Source organism: Triplophysa rosa, linkage group LG14 (genome assembly GCF_024868665.1).
Source record: "Triplophysa rosa linkage group LG14, Trosa_1v2, whole genome shotgun sequence".
Lineage (NCBI taxonomy): Eukaryota > Metazoa > Chordata > Actinopteri > Cypriniformes > Nemacheilidae > Triplophysa > Triplophysa rosa.
Window position 1 is genome coordinate 15,164,058 of NC_079903.1, and position 19,715 is coordinate 15,183,772.

Consider the following 19,715-nt stretch of genomic DNA (forward strand, 5'->3'; position numbering starts at 1 on the left):
AAATAAGAGTGTTCATAAATCATAATGTCACACTCAATCCTCAAGACTTTAAATAACTTACTCGGTCACAGTACATCTAACAGCAGTTCAGCTGATTAATGTAAGGTTGTAATCACCATAAAAAATGAGCCTTGCACTAGCTGTCAGATGGTAACTTCACCACACTTTAATATGGACTCATATGTGCATATACTATTATTCAACACAAATATTTATTATGTAATTATTAAACCTGCACCCCACCCTGCCACACACACATACCACCACCACAAAATTTGTATTTGATTTTCAGCCCAGTCTGACTACAGCTGTAGAATAACAGTATACCCACTGAGCAATAAATCACAATCTGTTCTAGAGGGGAAGTAAGGAAACAGTTCTTAAATGCCTGGGAACTGCCCATGCTGCTTTAACCCACTCCTTCAGGGACTTGGCCTATTTGTATCAGTCAGGAAACCCAGTGACAAAACACTTCGGACTCAAAACATTGCAACATTGCATTGGGATTCTGGTATGAGCAGCAACAGAAAAAGCCTACAGAGGCATGACAAGCAGAAATATAGATAACATTGATTACAACAGCTGGTCACTGAAAAAATGGCAATTCAATTTATTTTGACTTATTCCTTTAAAAGCAATTTCATCCACAGCACCAAGAATTGTATTTGCACACATCTGGAGGTCATTTCAAAACATTTATTATCATTGTAACTTATGATTATGAAATAATAAATATTGTACAGGTTTGATTTCTTTAAACAGCACAAAAAACAAGCAAACATTGTATGTCACAGCATTTGTTATAGTGGAATAAAGTGTGAAAATTATTGGCGAATGCAGTTATTTCTGCTGTTACATTGCTTTTGGCACTTCTCACAAATAAGTAGGTTTTAGAAACATGAGGGAGTTACCTGACTCGCATCTGCAACAAACAACTGTCGCTTAAAAACCAACAGTGAGAAATTTAACCTGACATCTGTTCACTGAATTCACACAAAGAATTCATGAAATATGGAGACAACTGATACTTTAAAACAGTCACACAATATTACACGGATCCTAATTTCATATGCATAAACACATGACTATACAACTTTCTGATGTTTAGTCTTTCTTGGTTATATAAAGGGTGTGGGCGTGCACATTTCCACACACAGCCTTTGTGGAAAGAATGCAACACATATTTGTTAAGACTAGTGCACTGAGCCTGTGTCCTGTCAGAGCACATTCCCAAACTAACATCTGAAGTCCTGCCCTTTCCTTAGTAACCGACACAAACTAAACACACATAATTCTAAATACATCACCTGATCCGATCACAATGAGCATTCAGGACAACATCTGGAGAGATTAGTGAATTTAAGACAATTAGCTCATAGAAAAAAAACAAGTGTGAGAAATTAGTACACAAAAGAGCCAACAGATTCATGCTTATTCACGAGGGAGATGTTTTTAGGAAAAGTGTAAAACCTTATAATGCATTGATAATGTAATAGCTTCTTTAGAACCGTAAGCTTTGTCAACGCTGCATAGCAATAGCAAGAGTCTAATGCATAAGGCACTGTATGGATTATGGCACATTGATGTCACATTTGTTACCTGTATGCTACACAGCATCTGTTTGCGTTTCATAGTCAGCACACACAAAGGAATTGTGTTTCAAAAGAAATATATTTTTCAGACAAAGGTAGGCTCTAAACAGTGGGTTGTTTTCAATGATTTGAATTTCCCTGATCTTAAACATGAAAGTGTTGATAAAAAAGTAGAAAATACAAAATATACAACATAAATATAAACTACAATGTCATATATAATGGAGCTGGCTGCAGCTTTTCTTTAAGTAACTATGACATTGATGTAGTGGGGGACTGGACAGGCTGGAGGAATTCTGAAGTGAAAACAGCTTCCGCATACTCTTCACAAACATCCTGGAATTCTGCTGCCACATCAGCCAGAGCCTCACCCATCAGCTCTTCGGCCAGACTGAGAGAAACAACGGAAGACAGAATTACATTATCACACACCTCTCACTCTTCACTTAACTTTAAAAGAAATGAAAACTTGAGAATCTTCACATAGATTTTCTATACATTAGTTCAGACTGACTGAAAAACGTAATATACTATGTTACTTAAAGGCTGCTGTGTGTAATTTTTTTGGAGGATCTATTGACAGAAATGCTTTGTTCCGTAATGTTCCGTAAATATGTTATATCCTTCGGCAAAGAAGTGAAAACATGATGGCATCTTAGCCCTGTGTCAGCCGCTGTAGTGCTTTGTGCAATTCACAACATTACCACTAGATGCTGCTAAATTTAATACACTGGACCTTTAATATCATACTATCATACACTTGTGATAACTATTTTTTTTAGAAGTTGACATGACAATGTATGGTCACTATGTCCATTATAAGGAAAATATCTGGGAAGATTCTTTAAAAACAAAATCATTGCAGCACATTAAATGAGATTTTTGCTATAGACTTTTAGTCTCATAGTGCTAAAAATGACTTTTTTTTCAGAATTGGTTTCCTATGTCTTAGGACAGTAATGGGACAAGAATACCCAAGAAACCTAGCTCATCTCAATTCATAGCAGCTCTAAATCCCTCCTTTGAGGCAGAATTACACTACCTCTGTGTAAAAAAGCAGAGCTATCTGGAATCCAGTCAATTTCAGCTCACTCAAGGCATCGACTACCTCCAAGGCTTTTATTACCCACAATGCACCGCAGACTCACAGGTGCCCGCACCCATTCCCAGCAGCAGCACTAATTGCGGTGACATTTCACATCTTCTCTAGAATAATAACCATCCACAGTCTCTATGGTGCTACGTTGACCTCTGCAAAAATAACCCCATAGCTCTTGTTTGTCCATAACTCAATCCTCCAGGTTCATTTCTCTCCTTTTTTTCAAACGATATTTTCGCTTTAGATTCCTCACTTTCGTAAATGATTTCTGCAACAATCCTTCTTGCCACCCACACAGCCCATGGCGAGAGGATCAAGTCCTCGGTGCCAGGATGACGTGGAGCTTCTCTGTTCCCCTTTCGCACTTTTGTTAAAAGTGTACTCTGCGCGGAGGTGTTGATAAATATCCACCGCACTGCACCAACTTAAAAATTCTCTTAAGTATGTTAATGGCAGGGTGGGCGTGCAGGAGTGCCAGCAAAACAACAAAGATGCTCATTTGCACCGAGCACGCTCCACATTAGCACCCATCAAAAAAACAGAGCTAATATTTACATTTAAAATGGCAATGTGTGCGAGGATCATTATAGCCGCCAGGCAGTAAACAATATCAACTCCTACTCACTCGCTGTGAGAATCGTGGTGGGGCTTATGACTAATCTGTTATTGCTTGTGGTGCAAACAGAAAAGCTTTAGTTTTACTACGTGTACATCCGTGAAGGTGTCTTCAGCACAAACTAAATCAATGTAGATATGACAGGAAACTCTAGAGTGATTGGCACCAAATGAAAGCGAATTAATGTTTGATATCTGTGGGTCAATGACTGTCAGTCCATTATTTAAAACAGTTTCACTTTTTTAACAGGTCATCTGCATTCTAAACAGAATTCACTCTGGAATCATTTGAGATGGGAATTTTTTGTTAATGATGTAACTGAAAGTGCATCACTCGTATGTGATTTCATAAGCATGGTGATTTCAGTTTGCTTTTTGTAGAATGTTAAACTGCATTTCTGAAATTAACATTTAAGCAGTTTATGTAACATCCCTACTGCAGTAAAAGCATAACACAGCATAAAATAATAAAGTCATCATCAGACTCTAACCTGTCTGCTATGGCTCAGGGGTTGAAGTTCCCCACAGCCTCGTGTGAGAGCAGCTGCAGGAAGGCATCGTGGTTCTCTCTGTATTTCTGAATGCTCCTCTGCATGCTGGGTGGCACGCTCAGGTAAAGCCCTCCTGTCTTCTTTACTCCTGCTGTGACTGCATGACTGGGGTCATTAAATACAGAAGAATCTTCATCCAGCACTGATGTCTCTGATACCGCTCTGCAAAAAAAGCAAAAGTGTTAAACTGTTACCAGGCAAATCTAGTCCAAGTGTTCACTCTAGAGGGGCGATTAGTTAAAAACCCTTAAAAAGGTATTTAAAGGTCCAGTGTGTAATTCTTTGGAAGATCTATTGACAGAAATGCAATATAATATACATTAGACATACTCTATGTCTTCAGGTGTATACATAAAGAAGTGTTATGTTTTTATGACCTTACAATGAGCTATTTCTATCTACATACACCGCAGGTCCCCTTACATGGAATTCGCCATGTTGTTTCTACAGTAGCCCTAAACAGACAAACTGCTCTACATCTCGTAAAAACGTTATCTCCTTCGGCAAAGAAGTGTAAACGTAACGCATGTTTGTCCTGTGTCAGTTGCCGTAGGGTTTCGAAAGGGGAGGGGTGGAGCGAGCTGTTGGTTGCGATACGCAACCTCACTACTAGATGCAGCTAAAATCTCCACATTGCTCCTTTAAGAAAGGTTAACAACTCTTGCCCTGTAGCAACAGAAGTTTTGTCTTATAGGAATTATGGTGTATTGTTTTGATTTTGTTATAGCCTGTATTAGGCTGCAAAATCTGAACTTCTTCATTTGTATTTTTGTCATTTTTCAGTACAAATATCAAAAAATTCTTAAATCAAGATACATTTACTTGACAAGGAAAGTGACCTATGATTGAAGAAAGTTGAAAATAAACTATACATGTGTCTTATGGTCTGATATTTATTTATATATATTTATTTATATCATATAAAATAGCATACAGATTTCTCTTAATTGTTCGTTTTGCCGTCACACCATAGGACACATCTACAGTTTATTTGTCAGCTACCCATTAACTCTTGTTTTCAGAAACAAATAACAAAAATTAAGTATGATTATGTTAACATACTAAAAAATTTGCCATGGGGGGTAAGAAAAATACGCTTGAAATACTTCTAAAGGTCAAAGCAATTCATAATAAGTAAGAAATTCATTTTTGCAATGTTAATGTCTTGTTAAACAGTCATATCATCGCTGTCCTTCTGAAATCCTCGTATGTCCAAATTTGCTGTTTTTCAGAAAATGATTACATAAGTTGACAAGCACGTTTTAATAAGTTAGATATTTGTAAAACCCAGTGACAAAGGGGTGACTAATAATAATTATTTACGGCAAAAACTATTCACGAAATATGGAGATACAAGGTTTCAGAAGGACAGCTTCTTCTAATAAAGTCTTATTACCTATATCTAATTAAAATCTTTTTCAATATTTATAATTTTGCTGATAATAGTAATAAAACACATACTGTATAAAACAGGGTAACAGTATAGAATTACAATCACCTATAAAGCAGCACCTCTTGTGCTTCAGATGTTCATATCAACTTCAATTAACGGAATAAATGACAGCGAGGCAGCGCTGATCCAAACACAATCATAACAAATTAAAGCTCTCAATTGATATGCCCATCTATTACACTGCTGCCTTTTAAGTGAGGCTAAATCTGGAATCAAAAGCACTCGCGTAGACAACCCAGCATCATCCCTCACACGGTTCCTAGGGAGAAAAAGCCTCCATGTGTACTCAAAGCACCATGCAAAGGTTCATCTGCACCAGTCCTCTGACATAATCAGCTCCTGTGAGGCACCAGCACTCGTCATGCTCACATTTAGCACATGAACCTCAACAGAAGCACATTCGCCAAGACAGACCTCACACTCCACTCCAGGTCCCTCGCAAGCGCAGCCTATAGACACAATGCGCAAGGCTGCCAACAGCGTACAAGGGCCATTTATTCTCTAATGGAACATTATGGGGGCCGGCGCTGCTATTGTGCAATCACTTTCCCTTTACCGTTCCCGCAAGATGCCTTCTTTGTCCAGCTAATAGAAAACTGCTCTGGCTAACAGCTACCCCAAGTGTATCAGACCGCGGAAGTGCAGAACTCTCTCAAACCTTTGAGTGGCTGCACAATGCCAACAATTACAGAAAGGAAGAAAGCAAGAACCGTTGGAAAGGACGGTCAAGGTAAGCGTTTAATTTAAGAATGCAAATTGGGAGGCGGGAACTTGTGTAATTTGATTCTGAAACAAGTAAGGTCGCATGAGGTGTAGAAAGAAATTAGCATATGGGGGTCATATATCTGCAAGATGTAAAGGTGACTAGACGTGTGCATAATGAAGTGCCAAAGGCTCTCTTTCTTCTGTCAAAACATGCCCACAGCAGATCCAAAAATAAAGGCCAAATTTCTCTTCTGCCTCACAACCAAGAAACACACTCTCAAAGCTCAACACGGAATTTATACGAGACGGCAGAGCGACGTGCTTGTGCATACAATCCAGTATGTCTGCGAACGTGAGTGCCCAACAATTTCAAATCAAGTATTCCAGCGGTTCTTCCCCAACCGAGCAACTATTGAGATGAGATCTTCCATTCTCAGTCCTCCCCGATCAGAAGTGAGGCAGCTACAATTATCTTGCGCAAACCCAGACGATACGTGTGAAGAGTCTGGCTGACCACAGCTCTATCAATATTCAGAAGGACAGATCAAAAACGATAAAGCTTTAGGGTTCCAGATTTATTCGATTTATCTGGTGGGAGCCCATCACCAGCTGCAAGGTTCCTGTCAAAAGGCCAGATTGAACTGAACATGTGGATGGGGAGAAAGAAAGAGAATGATGGAGATGTGACATTAAAGGTTAAAGAACAGAGAATGAGGATCAAACTGAAGACAGACCTCACACCATCGGCTCTCCATTGATCTCTTAGAGCTTTAAATGAGCGCTGGGGATCAGAGACCGTCTCAGATGTGCTGGACACTCTTTCTGTGGAGACCTCCCGCTCTTATAACCTCTCTGTAAGGTCACAGATCATCAGCCGACACTCTTGAGAAGGGTTTCTGTTCTTAATGCTCCTGCGTTCAACAATGGTTTGTGGGATTTTCTTACACGTTACATTGGATTGAATGGTTCTGTATGTTCATGACACATCAATGCTAACAAGAAATTGAGGTTACCTTCTTTAACTCTTTCCCCGCCAACGTTTTAAAAAAAGTTGCCGGCCATCTATCTACAGTATCTAAACATGATATGGACTGTACCATAACTTTGGTTTGAAAAGCTTAAATTGTGCTAAAATCCCCTTTTTAAAGTCGCTTCAGCTATTACGCATACCTACAAACGCCTCACAATAGCCCCGCCCCAGAGAATCGTCAGTCTTCATCTATTGATGATTGGATCTTTTTACTGGAAGGTGGGACTTTCTGTGCTAGAGCAGCCATATTGGCCGTTGCACTCCTCCCCATTCATTATAATGGCAGTGGCACATCTTGTTAATATATATTATTTTTTGATGAAAGTGTGTGCTAAATGTTTAAATTTAATCTTTCCAATGTTAAATGTTTTTATTGTTTAACTAAAAGCTTAACGTGAATCTAAAACTGCAATTTGTAGATTGATTTTTCCAAGTGTAAACAGACCTAGCTCTTTCATCACACCAAAATGGCTCTTAGAATAAAACCATTTAAAACAAACACATTCATTACAACTATCTAGCAAAATCCCTGCTCTGTTTGCTCTGGTGTATATTTGTGTGCGCAGTTTACAAACTCTGCAGTGTTTCCTTGTCAAGTGCAGTCTGTACAGGTAATCAGAGATTACACAACAAATAATAAACTGAATGCACTAATCAGCATCAATGCTGAACTCACTTCCTGTGAGCTTGTGCTACACTGATGCAAATCTTCGAGACTCCGCCCCCTCCAGTTGCACATTTCACACGGAAATAAACATTTACTAGTTTCCCGTCATAAATCCTAAAAGCTTCCGCACTAAAATCCGAGGTCATTACCATAATGCTTTGAATAATTCATTTATCACGAGTGTTATCTTTCGCTGCCTCATCCGCCCAATAATCGTCCATTCTGATGTAAATAAGCCAGAGAAACGCTCAACGAGAGTTTGATTGAGCCATTAGGATGATTCTAAATGACCAGTTCGATGTATAATGCAGAGAAATAATGATGGATTCCCATTAAGGGAAAGTGGATGATTGGATAGACTGTAACCAGGGACCGAAATTAACTTTTTGACACACAAGAGGGCAATATCTTGATCGAGCAGCAACGACTAATCTGTAATCACACACAGCAAGCAGGATAAATTGAGATATGCTTTAAACGTTGCCTCTGGATGGATTTGATGAGATAAATGAAAAGCGTTTAGCGACGGCCATGTCCCTCGTCAATGAAATAAAACTTTAGTTGATCAGCAGGCAACTTTTCCACAGTAGGTGATGATCCTGAAGTGATGAATAAAGTAGGTACAGATAAGGAAAAGGTTGGGGATTTGTGCCTCGCAATGAATGGACTGTCCCCATATTGCTTTCTAGTCGCTATGCAAAAAGGCATCTGCAACGTACAAACTAGCAACATCTTTACACTTCTTAGTTTAAAGCACAATAGGTGTATATGCAAATATATCGACTATTACACTGGAAATGTGCATCAGAATCTCTATTAAAGTCGTTCTCTCTTGGATGATGTCCAGCCTAGCTGATTCTCTGCATTGACTATCAGACACAGAGCAGCTCGTGGGATTTCTCCAGAGGAAACTTAATCAAAGCGTCAGTCACTGTTCATGTTCCAGCACTGAAGAGAAGTCTCAGGGTGCGTTGACATTTAAGAGCCAGTTTTTTCTGTCAGCGTAAGTGACTGGATGAGGGAAAATAAATAAAAAAGCAGGTTCAAAGCAACCGTGACTCTCAGAAGCCCATGACATCCATGTTTGCCCGTATGCCAGTTGTGTGCTGAAATAATGAACGAATACATAAGAGAGAAAGAGAGAGGCACTTCTCAAAAACAGGGCAACAAATAAGCCCTAACATGCTTCAAAATAGCTCATTTTGCTTGCTTAAAATGACAGTACACCCAAAAATAACAATTCTGTCATTATTTACTCACTTTTGAGTTGTTTCAAATCTGTATAAATTTCTTTGTTCTGATGAACATAGAAATATATTTAGAAGAATGCTTGTAACAAAACAGTTCTTGGACTCCATATATATTTTATATATATGTTTTGTTGAACAGAAAAGAAGATATTTTGAAGAATGTAGGACAGCAAACAGTTCTGGGACACTTTTGACTACCATTGTCATTTTTACAACTATGGTAGTCAATGGGGTCCAAGAACTGTATGGTTACAAGCATTCTTCCAAATATCTTTCTCTGTGTTCAACCAAACAAAGACATTTATAGGGATTTGGAACAACTAGAGAGTGAGTAATTCGTGACAGAATTTCCATTTTTGGGTGAACTGTCTCTTTAAAGAGATGGAAAGAGTCAAACGAACAGCGTGTGCACTGTTTGGAATGCACAAACTGACCTAATTTTGACTCCGCTAACTCAAGGTTAAGACACTGAGATATATAAACTTGTGGTTGAGTTTCCAGTAGGGATGTAACGATTCACCGTGAGCCGGTTGAAAATCGGTTATAATGAGTGACGATTCAATTCGGTTGAGGCTTGAACTGAATCGCAATACATTCTTTGAACAGCAGGGGCTGCTATTTTCACTGCAAACGTGGATGCTGATATTTCTTAAATGCAAAAAATCCAAGAAAAGCACAGACAGTATTAGTTCGTTTACATTAAAGAGACTTTTTCTATTATTAATTTGTTATAAAATCGCAGTTTACTTTTGTTATTTGAAATAAAACATTGTTTTATTATGCAAAGAAACGTGACACATTTAAGAAATAATGCAAGGGAAGTTGTTCATTTCTAATTTGTTTCAACTCATTTTGTAAAAATAAATCGTGAGTAAATCGTGAATAAATCGCATCGTGAGATCAGAATCGTGAATCGCATCGCATCGTGAGCTGAATGAATCGTTACATCCCTAGTTTCCAGCCAAATCTTCTTGCTGGGATGGCCACCTGTCAAACCACCAATGTTGATGAGCTATGTTTACACCCAGAGACGTGGTAACACAAATATTATTCTAAAAGGATTACACCATGTAGTCATTATTATCTGGAACTCCATTTCTTATTTTGATGCATGAAACAGACTGCCAGCCGGCATAAAGGCACAGCCAGTGAAGCATGGTGCCCACTGACCTGAGACCAGTGAACAAACGCCCAACCCTGCAGGCAGCTATTCCAGAGAAAACAACAGGCTCCCATAACAATGACTAAGCACCACAATAATCATCTTGTCTTCAATGTGCCTGATGCTTCAAACTCCTCATTAGGTTTGTAGAGGATGACAGAAATATGTATGCATAAGTCAGACTTCTGACCATCACTTACTAACTAAAAATGTGTGCCCTGCCTTCTAGATGTTACATAGAAGCTAGTCATTAGATTAAATGTATGGTGATTTTGTTAGCTATACACAATGTAGCAGATAGAATGCATGATGGGAAGGTTTGTAACGACTCAGTTTAATGCCCTGAGATCAGTCATGTGATGTGCTTTGAAGTCTGTGTCGACATTGCTCTCCTACACTGAGAGCGAGCGAGAGGGCGTGGAGGTTGAACGTTTACACTGCACTCACACAGAGTTGGGACCTCATTGTGGCGAAGAGAAGAAACAACTATAATCTTCTAATGTATCTATTGAACCTGTTCCACTAAATTTCCCATCATGCCTCTCTTCCTTTAGACAACTCATATGCCCTTAAGACCGTCCCTTTTATTCTTTAATTTTCCTCATTAATTTAGTGAGCAAATGCAGTTGCCAAACCTTTGGGCAGAGAGAAACCGTCTCCTGCTCCCTCTTGGCAGAACTATGCAAGGAGGGGGTGGGAGAGAAGAGACTGGTATATTGCTGGCAGATATTTTGGAATTTATTTGATTTTCTTTTGGCTGCTATTGAATATACCTTACACAAACAAACAAACATTACAGCGCAAAAATACAAAAGGGTCTGGCCAATGTGCTGTTCCTCTCCAAATATACTGGAGATTCATTCAACTGATCCAAAGGTATCTGTCAATACTCTATAAAATCAGTCAGAGCCGATAACCACTCACCCCGTCTCCACTGGCTTCTGCAGGAAGATGTCAGCTGTGCTGGGCTCGTTTAAGACTGGCTTTGTCAGTCGTATCGGTTGAGGAGAGGCTGGTCTAGAGCTAGACATGTTCCTGCGAGTATCTGCAACAAAAAGGAAGTTTGACACTGCTGCCATCTGGTGGAAACCATTGTACATTAACAGCTCCATAAAATCCAGAGCATATATTTTGTTGAGACTGACCTCACAACACTCTCAAGGACAACGGATAACTCGTAATTCTACGTTCTAAGAGTTAGTGACAAATGTGAATGGTCTGTCTGGGTGGTGTGTCTCACCTGTGCCTTTATCCCATGTGTGAGGATCGGAGTATGAGATCATGGCAAAACGTCTGCGTACTTCCTCCTGGTCTCTCTGGGTAACAAAATATCACAGATAATTAGCATGAATCTATTTGGTCCATTTCAGTCGTCAATGGCAGATTTTGTATGTGTGCATGTTTGTGCCTTTTAAGATGATCTGAGATCCAAAGTGACGTAATACAATCACTATGTGTGTAGAAAGCATCTAGTTCAATGACATCATCGTCCCACACATCTATGCACACATCTACGCTTTTCACCCCAGCACAAACTGACCTCCATCTCCTCCATCCTCAGCAGCATGCTCTCTAGCGTAGGTCCCTGTAGCAGTCTCTCAGCCTCAGTCTCAGCCACCTGTTGCCTCTCGGTCATCCACGCAGCTCGAGCCGCATCCTCCAGAAGATCATCAAGAACAGCCTCGCTCAATACGTCTGCACTTGCCTCAGGCTGCCGTTATTTACAACAACATAGTTCAGTGACATCAATAAATATTATTTCAATTTAAGAGTGAAGAAAAGTGCGAGTTCCTTACCTTAACTGCAGCCTTAAGCCGTTGTCTGAGAGCATCACTTCCTGCGCCAGCCACCTGCTGTATAGGACACAGAAAGAAACTGTAAACCTAGAGACAGACTGTGCATTCTCGTCCATGCCAACGTATACACACACACAACAGCTGTTCACAGCATGCCTGAAGGGGGAATATACAAATACAACGAGAAAACAATGGACTTTAAAGTTTTGTGGTAACATCATATGCTTGTGTTTACCTGTGCTTGATCCAACAAAGGTTGAATTCTCTCTCGGGCGACCCGTTCAGCCTTTTCTGCCCATTGTGTGGGAGAGCCGACAGGGGTCCTACCATGCCCACATGCAAATAGATATACACAAATTAAACACTCTATTAACCCTTACATTTAGAAACATAAAATGCAATGAAGTCAAAAATGAATGAGGAGGATTTGAACTTGATGTTACATTATTAAAACTCTCAAGAGAATGATATGTGTTTGGCCAACAAAATGTATTTAAGCTGTCCCAATACAATTGGATTATGTAAATATCCTTTACAGACTGCCCTCATTTTAGTTAAATACAAATTATTGAGTGTACAGTTCTGCTTGGCTATAATAATGAGGGTGCTGTCGTACCGGAGTTTATTAATGCGTTCTGCTTCCTCTTCACTCAGACGATTCAGTTCTCTCAATCTCTCTGCAGTCATCCGCTCCAGCCAGGCCTGCCTGTTAAACGCACACAAACCGATTCAGATCTACTGCAGTCTTTACACACACAAGAACTGAGGAAATGTTGCCTTCAGCAGCAAACGTCTGTGTTATAAATGAGGATCAAAGTGACAATCGTTAAGTCAGAAAGAGACGACCGGTAATGGTTTAGTTAGAGAGAGCTTAGCCATGGAATTGAATCACTTAAAAGAGCACAATTAAATGTGAAAAATTTAAGCCTGTAGTTTAAGGCTCTCTCTGATGGTTTTTACCAACTAATTTGTGAAATTTCTCAGATTACCAAACCGCAAGTTTAATTTTCGAACAGTCACTAATATCTACTACAATCAGCCAAGGAAATTGAAAGAGTAGGATCTGAACAAGATTTGGTCTTTCGGTAATGAATTGGGTCTATAGTACAATGATCACTATACAAGACATAATAACAGCAGACCTGAGAGCCTCGTTCTGGACTTGTTTCCTGTCATGTGATGAGGGGCTGAGCTGCGTGTTGTCTATAGACTTGACTTGCGGCTGTTGCTTTTCAGGGCTCTTTACAGGAAAGAACAGACATCTGGGTTCTGGCCTACTAGCCACAACACTACACACACACACACACTGATATTAGTAAAACATGAACACAGAAATAAATCAAACAGTGAAGGAAATATGTGACGAGAAAAAAGGAAAATATAACAGTGTAGTAGTATGAACACGTGTGCTAACCGCTGTCGCGAAGGGGAGTGTGGAGATGTTGGTATCCAGGGCACAGTGGTCTCTCTCTGGGGGACCTGATTCTCCCTCAACTGGGATGAGACGGTGGGCTGCTGGAAGTTGCAATCCTGAACGTGGCCGGCCTGGTGAATGAAGAGTAATGTATTCTTTTTCATCGACTTTACTAACTAACTCAACAGTGTAAATGCAAATATGTAAACAGCAGTCTGAACAAGCTAAATTGTATTGCTCAGGATTTGTATGGTCACAAAACTAAACTTTGTATAGCTTGCATACATTACGAGAATAGTACATCAGATTTTGTTTTACGCGTTTTATCTGTTTTATGACCATTTTGTGTAGACGTCTGTATGTTGTCTTAAAATGACTGAAGGCAATATTTCATGTCCTTAAAAATTCTATTACTATGGTTTTCAATTACCATAATTCAAAATGAAGGAAAACTATTTCCAAAACTTCTTAGAAATATATGAGCACCATTCTCACCTTAACATGGGCTGGGTTGATGGGGATGGTTTTCTTAGGTTTTTCTAGTTCTATCTCTCTCTTCTGTTTATTATGTATAAGGCTCTCAAGCCCTGCCTTCAGAACTTCATTACGTTCCTTCACCAATGCCTGTGAGGTCCTGTGGGGCTTCCCAGCCATTCTGCCTCCTGTATACATATAAAAAAGAAGTAACTATGTTTGTTTTGGGGATTGCAACAAGACGACAACAGAAAGCAAGGGAACTCACCAGCTGTTTTTACAGTAGTAGGCTTACGAGGAGGTCCTCTCCGTGAGGTCCTCTTGGTTGGGCCTTTTACGGGATGAGGAGGGGACATGCTGCGAGCCACAACTTTCGCAGAAGTCTTTTCTGCAGGTTTGATATTCTGTACGTCTGGGTCTCTCTCCATTGGTTTCTCCTGCTTGCTAAGTGCTAAGTCAAGGGTCTAAGCAACAACAAACAAAACATTAGTAATTGCCAATTCAATTTTCATAACATAATGCATTTATATACAGAGCACATATATATTTGATCCAACAGCACCTCTAGTTTTTGCAGGATGTCGAGGGCTGTCTCGGGTACAGCGGATCCTTGTCGCACCTCTACTTTTGCAGAACAGAGAGAGAGCTGGCGAATCAGCTGGCCCAGCTCTTTGCAGTAGGTGGGCACTTTGCTCTCCGCAGGGTCCGACAGTTGGTTGATGAAAACTTGCATGGCTCTTATAGCTCCCCTGTGAGCAGCTGCGAGTTTGTCCACTGCCACAAACTTCAAAAGCATCACAGAAATACATAAAATATCTTATGCCAAGTGCATGTTCAAAGTCTAACTAGAAAACTTTGGGTACCTTCTTGGTTTGTTTGGTATTCTGAGAACGTAGCTTGTCAAGATCCTCTTGGATTTCTTTGACCTGCACAACAAGACAGTCCGATTATGGTTCTCTAAGGTCTACTAACAGCACAAAAACAAATAGAATATCGTCGTCTTCATCTCGTGGATTCAATTACATTACTTTGGGTACATACACTGCAGTGTTCACATACCTGTTTTTGCAATACGTAGATTATTCGTGCCGAACGAGCTGCCTGCTCCTGCCGACGGATCTCCATCCTGCGCTTCACATCTGGCTCCAGAACCTCCACCACACGCCCTGTGAGTCCAGCAATTCCACATTTAAACAAAGGACAGCAGAGACACTTTCTATTTCAGAGGGCTAAGATTAGAACCAACCAGCCATACCTTTATTAGCCAGCTGCTCTATTCTTTGAACATATGTGCTCAGTTCCTTCTGTAATTTGCGAATCTCCTGACTGAGCTGTTGTTCATTACTGAGGTCTTTGGTGGGTGGCGTCCGGCCCGGTCTAGGCTGACTGCTGGGTTTTGGAGGCGTGCATACAATCACCTGAGCACCAGGTTTTGTATGATTCTTCTGACATGACATCTTTGGTGTTCCTCCTGAAGATACCTTATTTTTAAGAGGCACATAAAGTTCTTAAGCAATAACAATCCTCCAAAAAAGAACACAAAATCTGTATTTGTAATCACCTGAAAACTGTGATCCATGTTGTTTTTCTGACGGCTGGTATTCTGTGATCTCTCCAAGGGATGTTCGACGGACATACGGCTGATGGATTCCTGACGTTTTCTGCGCAGGTCTTTTTTAGCCAGCATGACCGCAGCCTGCAGTCTGTCTTCTGAGAGGACTGAAAGACGCAAGGAGCTGGTGCAGCTGTCCACATCATCCCGTCCCTTTGCCCTATGCACAAGTTTCTCTATCATGATAGGGGAAGGGGGTCCCACACGGGTCGCTCGGTTGAGAACACTGGGTGCCACTGTGTCATTAAACCGAAGCTGGGATGACAACAATCACACAATTGCTTGTTCATTAATATTTATTTTGATTAAAAATAAAATGTCAATCAATTTTTGTGTCTTATATAGTCTTATAGATATGTTGTGCATGCCACACTCCTGCTGGAAAACATATATTGGATGCCATTACAAGCACGATTATGAGCCTTCAGGTGTTTACTATTGAGATCACTCAAAATTTTCTATATGTAGTGTTAAAGTAGGATTTAAAGTTGTTTTGTTGATTCATTTCTGCCAGAACCCAACACATCACCAGAGACAAGAATCCCAGAGACTATTATAACTTCCATGAAACATTTCCCACTAGGAGCATTAAATCCATTAGCAAATTTGTACTTTTCTATATTTTTTCAGCAGGGGTGTTAAAGACAAACATACAATTATGCACTTCAATACATCATTGCACTCAACAGTTACCTGCGATTGCAGACCATACATCTGAAACACAGATGGGCGTTTTTTAATCCATTCCCGGTTAACATAGCCCAGTTCCCCAATAGTCAGGGGAGATCCTCTTTGGAAATCAGAAATCATGCTGATAAAATCCTCAGTTTGCGTTGCAACTATCGCTTCCGTTTCTCACATTACACAAACACCGCGCATTAAACGAACAACCCGCGAGTAAAAACGGCATTTGCTTGGTATAATGTGCTCACATGACAGCTTGTCGTTAAACAAAACCAAAAGCCTCGTTTGTTTAGACGGTTTAAAACACCGCCATGACGACAAAACACTTCTTTGTGTCTTTTTTAGAGATGATGACGTTTCATATACGGCACGCGCGGTCGCCCTCTTCAGGTTTAAATGAACAACTGAACGCCATGCGCTGCGACGTATTTCCGGGAAAATCTCAGCCAGCGTATTTGCTTCCTCATCGCGTGCGTTGCAAAACTCTTGCATTGGAATAATTTTACAGCGATTTATAATTCAAGTAACGTTATTATATATAGTTCAGCTTTATGGCTTCCAGAAAATTTAAATATCAACGGCGAGAAGATAGCAAAGCTGCGGAACATTGTTGTGTCCCGTTATGTGCAGCCTCCTCAAGGTTCAACTCAGTACTGAGCTTCCACACTTTTCCTACGGACGAAGAAAAACGGGGAAAGTGGATTCACAACATTCGACGTGAGAAATTAAACATTACATCTCACACAAGAGTGTGCAGTCGTCACTTTATTAGTGATTTCCTGATCGAGCCATCGACACCTAGTGGGCGTCGCTTGTTGAGGAAGGGGGCTGTACCCACTTTATTCACGTGGAACGGCTTCTCCGTTGCAGAACCAGAGCAAAAGGATGTTTACAACCAAGACGATGAGAATCCTGTGCCAGTGGAAGTCCATCACGTGGAACATGATTATTGTGCAGTTCCAAAACCCGCGGCAGCTGATAATGCGCAGGATCAGACAGAAGAACTCCGTAAAGAGGTGGAGCGACTGAGAAGACAGGTGGAGGAGTTGTCGATGAGTCAAAGATTTTGTTTGGGGCGATTTGCTGCTTCTGACGATGATATAAGGTTCTACACTAGGTACGACCCTTACATTACTCTTATATGTGTATATGTATATGTAATTCATTTCTATTTGTGATGCATTTAAACATGTCCTATATCTACTTTAGGTTTTTAACTCACAGCCATCTAATGGCTTTCTGGAAACTCATTGAACCTGCATCGCACAACATGATTCATGTGTCAAGAGTTAGAGCAACTACAATGAAGAGTGAAGCTGGAACAATAGGCAGTGCATTGGTAAATATAGAAATAGGAGAATAAAGCTAAATCTTACATTTTAAGTTGATGCCTAACCTACACATTATATGCATTGCACGTATATGCAAACCTTGTTATTTTTACAGGGTCAGCCCCTGCAGCCCATTGATGAGTTCTTTCTATTCATGGTCTACCTCTCACTTGGCCTAGAGCAGCGGGATCTGGCCCACAGATTCAACGTCCATGAGTCCACAGTTAGCCGAATTATTACAACCTGGGCCAATTTTTTGTACACCATTCTTGGGTCTGTCCGCATCTGGATGTCTGAGGAGGCGGTCAAGGCTCATCTACCCATTGAGTTCCAGGACAACCCAGACACACAAGTGGTGATGGATTGCACAGAACTGCGTTGCCAAACACAAACTTCACTCCTGCTTCAAAGTGAAGTCTTCTCCGCTTACACGTCCCACTGCACCTTCAAGGGATTAATCGGCATGGCACCACATGGTGCAATCACCTTTGTGTCATCCCTGTATGCAGATTCTGTCACTGACAAGGAGCTTTTTGAGCAGTCTGGAATTGTATCGCTGCTCAAACCCGGAATGGCCATTATGGTTGACAGAGGTTTTCTTGTTGATGACTGTGTCCCATGCAAAGTCTACAGAATTGCTTACCTGTCAAAGAGGGAACATATGTCAGCTGACGAGGTGAGGGAGACACAGTCCATGGCTCGGCTGATGGTCCACGTTGAGCGTCTCATCGACAGGGTGAAACAAAACAAGCTGTTTGACACAGTCATCCCTCTGTCCATTACAGGGAGCATCAACGAGCTGTACACAGTGGCTTGCCTCCTCGTAAATTATCAGAATGGCCCCTTAGTAAAAGCATTGGTGAAGGATTAAAGACGAGATAATATTTGTTGGGGATTGATGAGTTTGGATTTATTGTTCAATTTATAAATAATATAAACATGTTTATAATTAATTTTTGTACTGTGTTGACTGCACTGCACTGGCAAAGTCCTCACATTTACATTCATGCATTTGGCAGACGCTTTTATCCAAAGTGACTTACATTGCATTGTATTATACATTTAGTTTCTGACTATTTGCAATCCCCTGGGATCCTTATACACCTCTGCTGCTTGGAGGACTGAGAGGTCAGACAATTCACTGGTGACAGCGTGACACCCTTTTAAAGGGTGCTCCTGAAATGAACAAAATACATTTTTAAACAAAAAGTAAATTTGTTAGTTTTTATTGTATACTATATTCATCATTGTTAGTATGAGCTGAAGAATTTGACAAAAATGTATGAGCTTATAAAGTATTTTGTATGATTAAAAACATGCTCTTACAATTAGGGCTGCTCGATTATGACAAAAATCATAATCACGATTATTTTGGCCAATATTGAGATCCCGATTATTTTGGCCAATATTGAGATCCCGATTATTTAACATGATTACTCACTAAGTTTTAAAACAACAGAAAAATAAAAAAACTTGGCTTTTAAACTGTGAATTCAACTGAAAAATAAATGTAAGAAATAGCACAGCTGAACAACTGTAAAGGAAGGGGGTGCGCTGTGGATTTATACCACAAGAAAAGAGAGGATCCTTGCAAAATGGAATGCGGCACAATAATCGTTTTACGTCGATTATTTTGTTTTTGAAATTGTTGAAGGCCAAAATTGACGATTACAATTATTTTCGATTAATTGCACAGCCCTACTTACAACGCTCTAAAGTTCCAATAAATATCAGCTCCATGCAAATATTGCTTCTTGTTTTATGCCTATCCAGGATACTTGATTTACTAAGGTTTTAATCTGAAAACAATTTATATTGTAATCTTAATTTTCCAGTACTGATAATATTTAAAATAATATACTTCAAATAAATAATATAGTTGATACAGTAGATCGGTCACACTTCAGTAGGGGGCAATTCTCGCTATTAACAAACCATTAACTGCGACTTTTTCCCCAATAAACTCTTAACTTGTTGCTTGTAGTTGTTAGGTTTAGGTATTGGGTAGGGATGTAGAGTATGGTCATGCAGAATATGTGCTTTATAAGTACTAATAAACAGCCAATATGCCAATAATAGGTATGCTAATAACAACTAGTTAATAGTGAGAATTTCCCCCTATACTGAAGTGTTACCAGTAGATCTGATAGATTCTACTATCTTGTTATTGATCCAAAATGATACTAGTGTTGTTCCATCGTGTTCATTTCGCCAAAACTGATAGATCTACTATCCTGCAGACTGGGATATCAGAGGGTAAGAACAGCAGGCAGGAGACAA

General features: G+C 40.0%; 2 protein-coding genes across 2 annotated transcripts; one reads left to right on the forward strand and one right to left on the reverse strand.

Annotated features, from left to right (window-relative positions):
* Window positions 1–275: 275 nt before the first annotated feature.
* On the reverse strand, window positions 276–16,430 carry kiaa0753 (KIAA0753 ortholog). The gene is made up of 18 exons (XM_057351931.1): window positions 16,114–16,430; window positions 15,370–15,675; window positions 15,064–15,289; window positions 14,868–14,974; window positions 14,672–14,734; window positions 14,371–14,592; window positions 14,077–14,272; window positions 13,830–13,996; window positions 13,335–13,465; window positions 13,063–13,209; window positions 12,537–12,626; window positions 12,156–12,243; window positions 11,921–11,977; window positions 11,665–11,835; window positions 11,365–11,440; window positions 11,049–11,169; window positions 3,798–4,019; window positions 276–1,983 (listed from the first exon to the last, which is right to left on the reverse strand). The coding sequence occupies exons 1-17, from the start codon at window positions 16,228–16,230 to the stop codon at window positions 3,812–3,814; spliced, it is 2,493 nt and encodes an 830-aa protein (XP_057207914.1). The 5' UTR covers window positions 16,231–16,430; the 3' UTR covers window positions 276–1,983; window positions 3,798–3,811.
* Window positions 16,426–19,166, forward strand: LOC130565305 (uncharacterized). The gene is made up of 3 exons (XM_057351932.1): window positions 16,426–17,221; window positions 17,314–17,443; window positions 17,551–19,166. The coding sequence occupies exons 1-3, from the start codon at window positions 16,656–16,658 to the stop codon at window positions 18,304–18,306; spliced, it is 1,452 nt and encodes a 483-aa protein (XP_057207915.1). The 5' UTR covers window positions 16,426–16,655; the 3' UTR covers window positions 18,307–19,166.
* The last annotated feature ends 549 nt before the right edge of the window (window positions 19,167–19,715 follow it).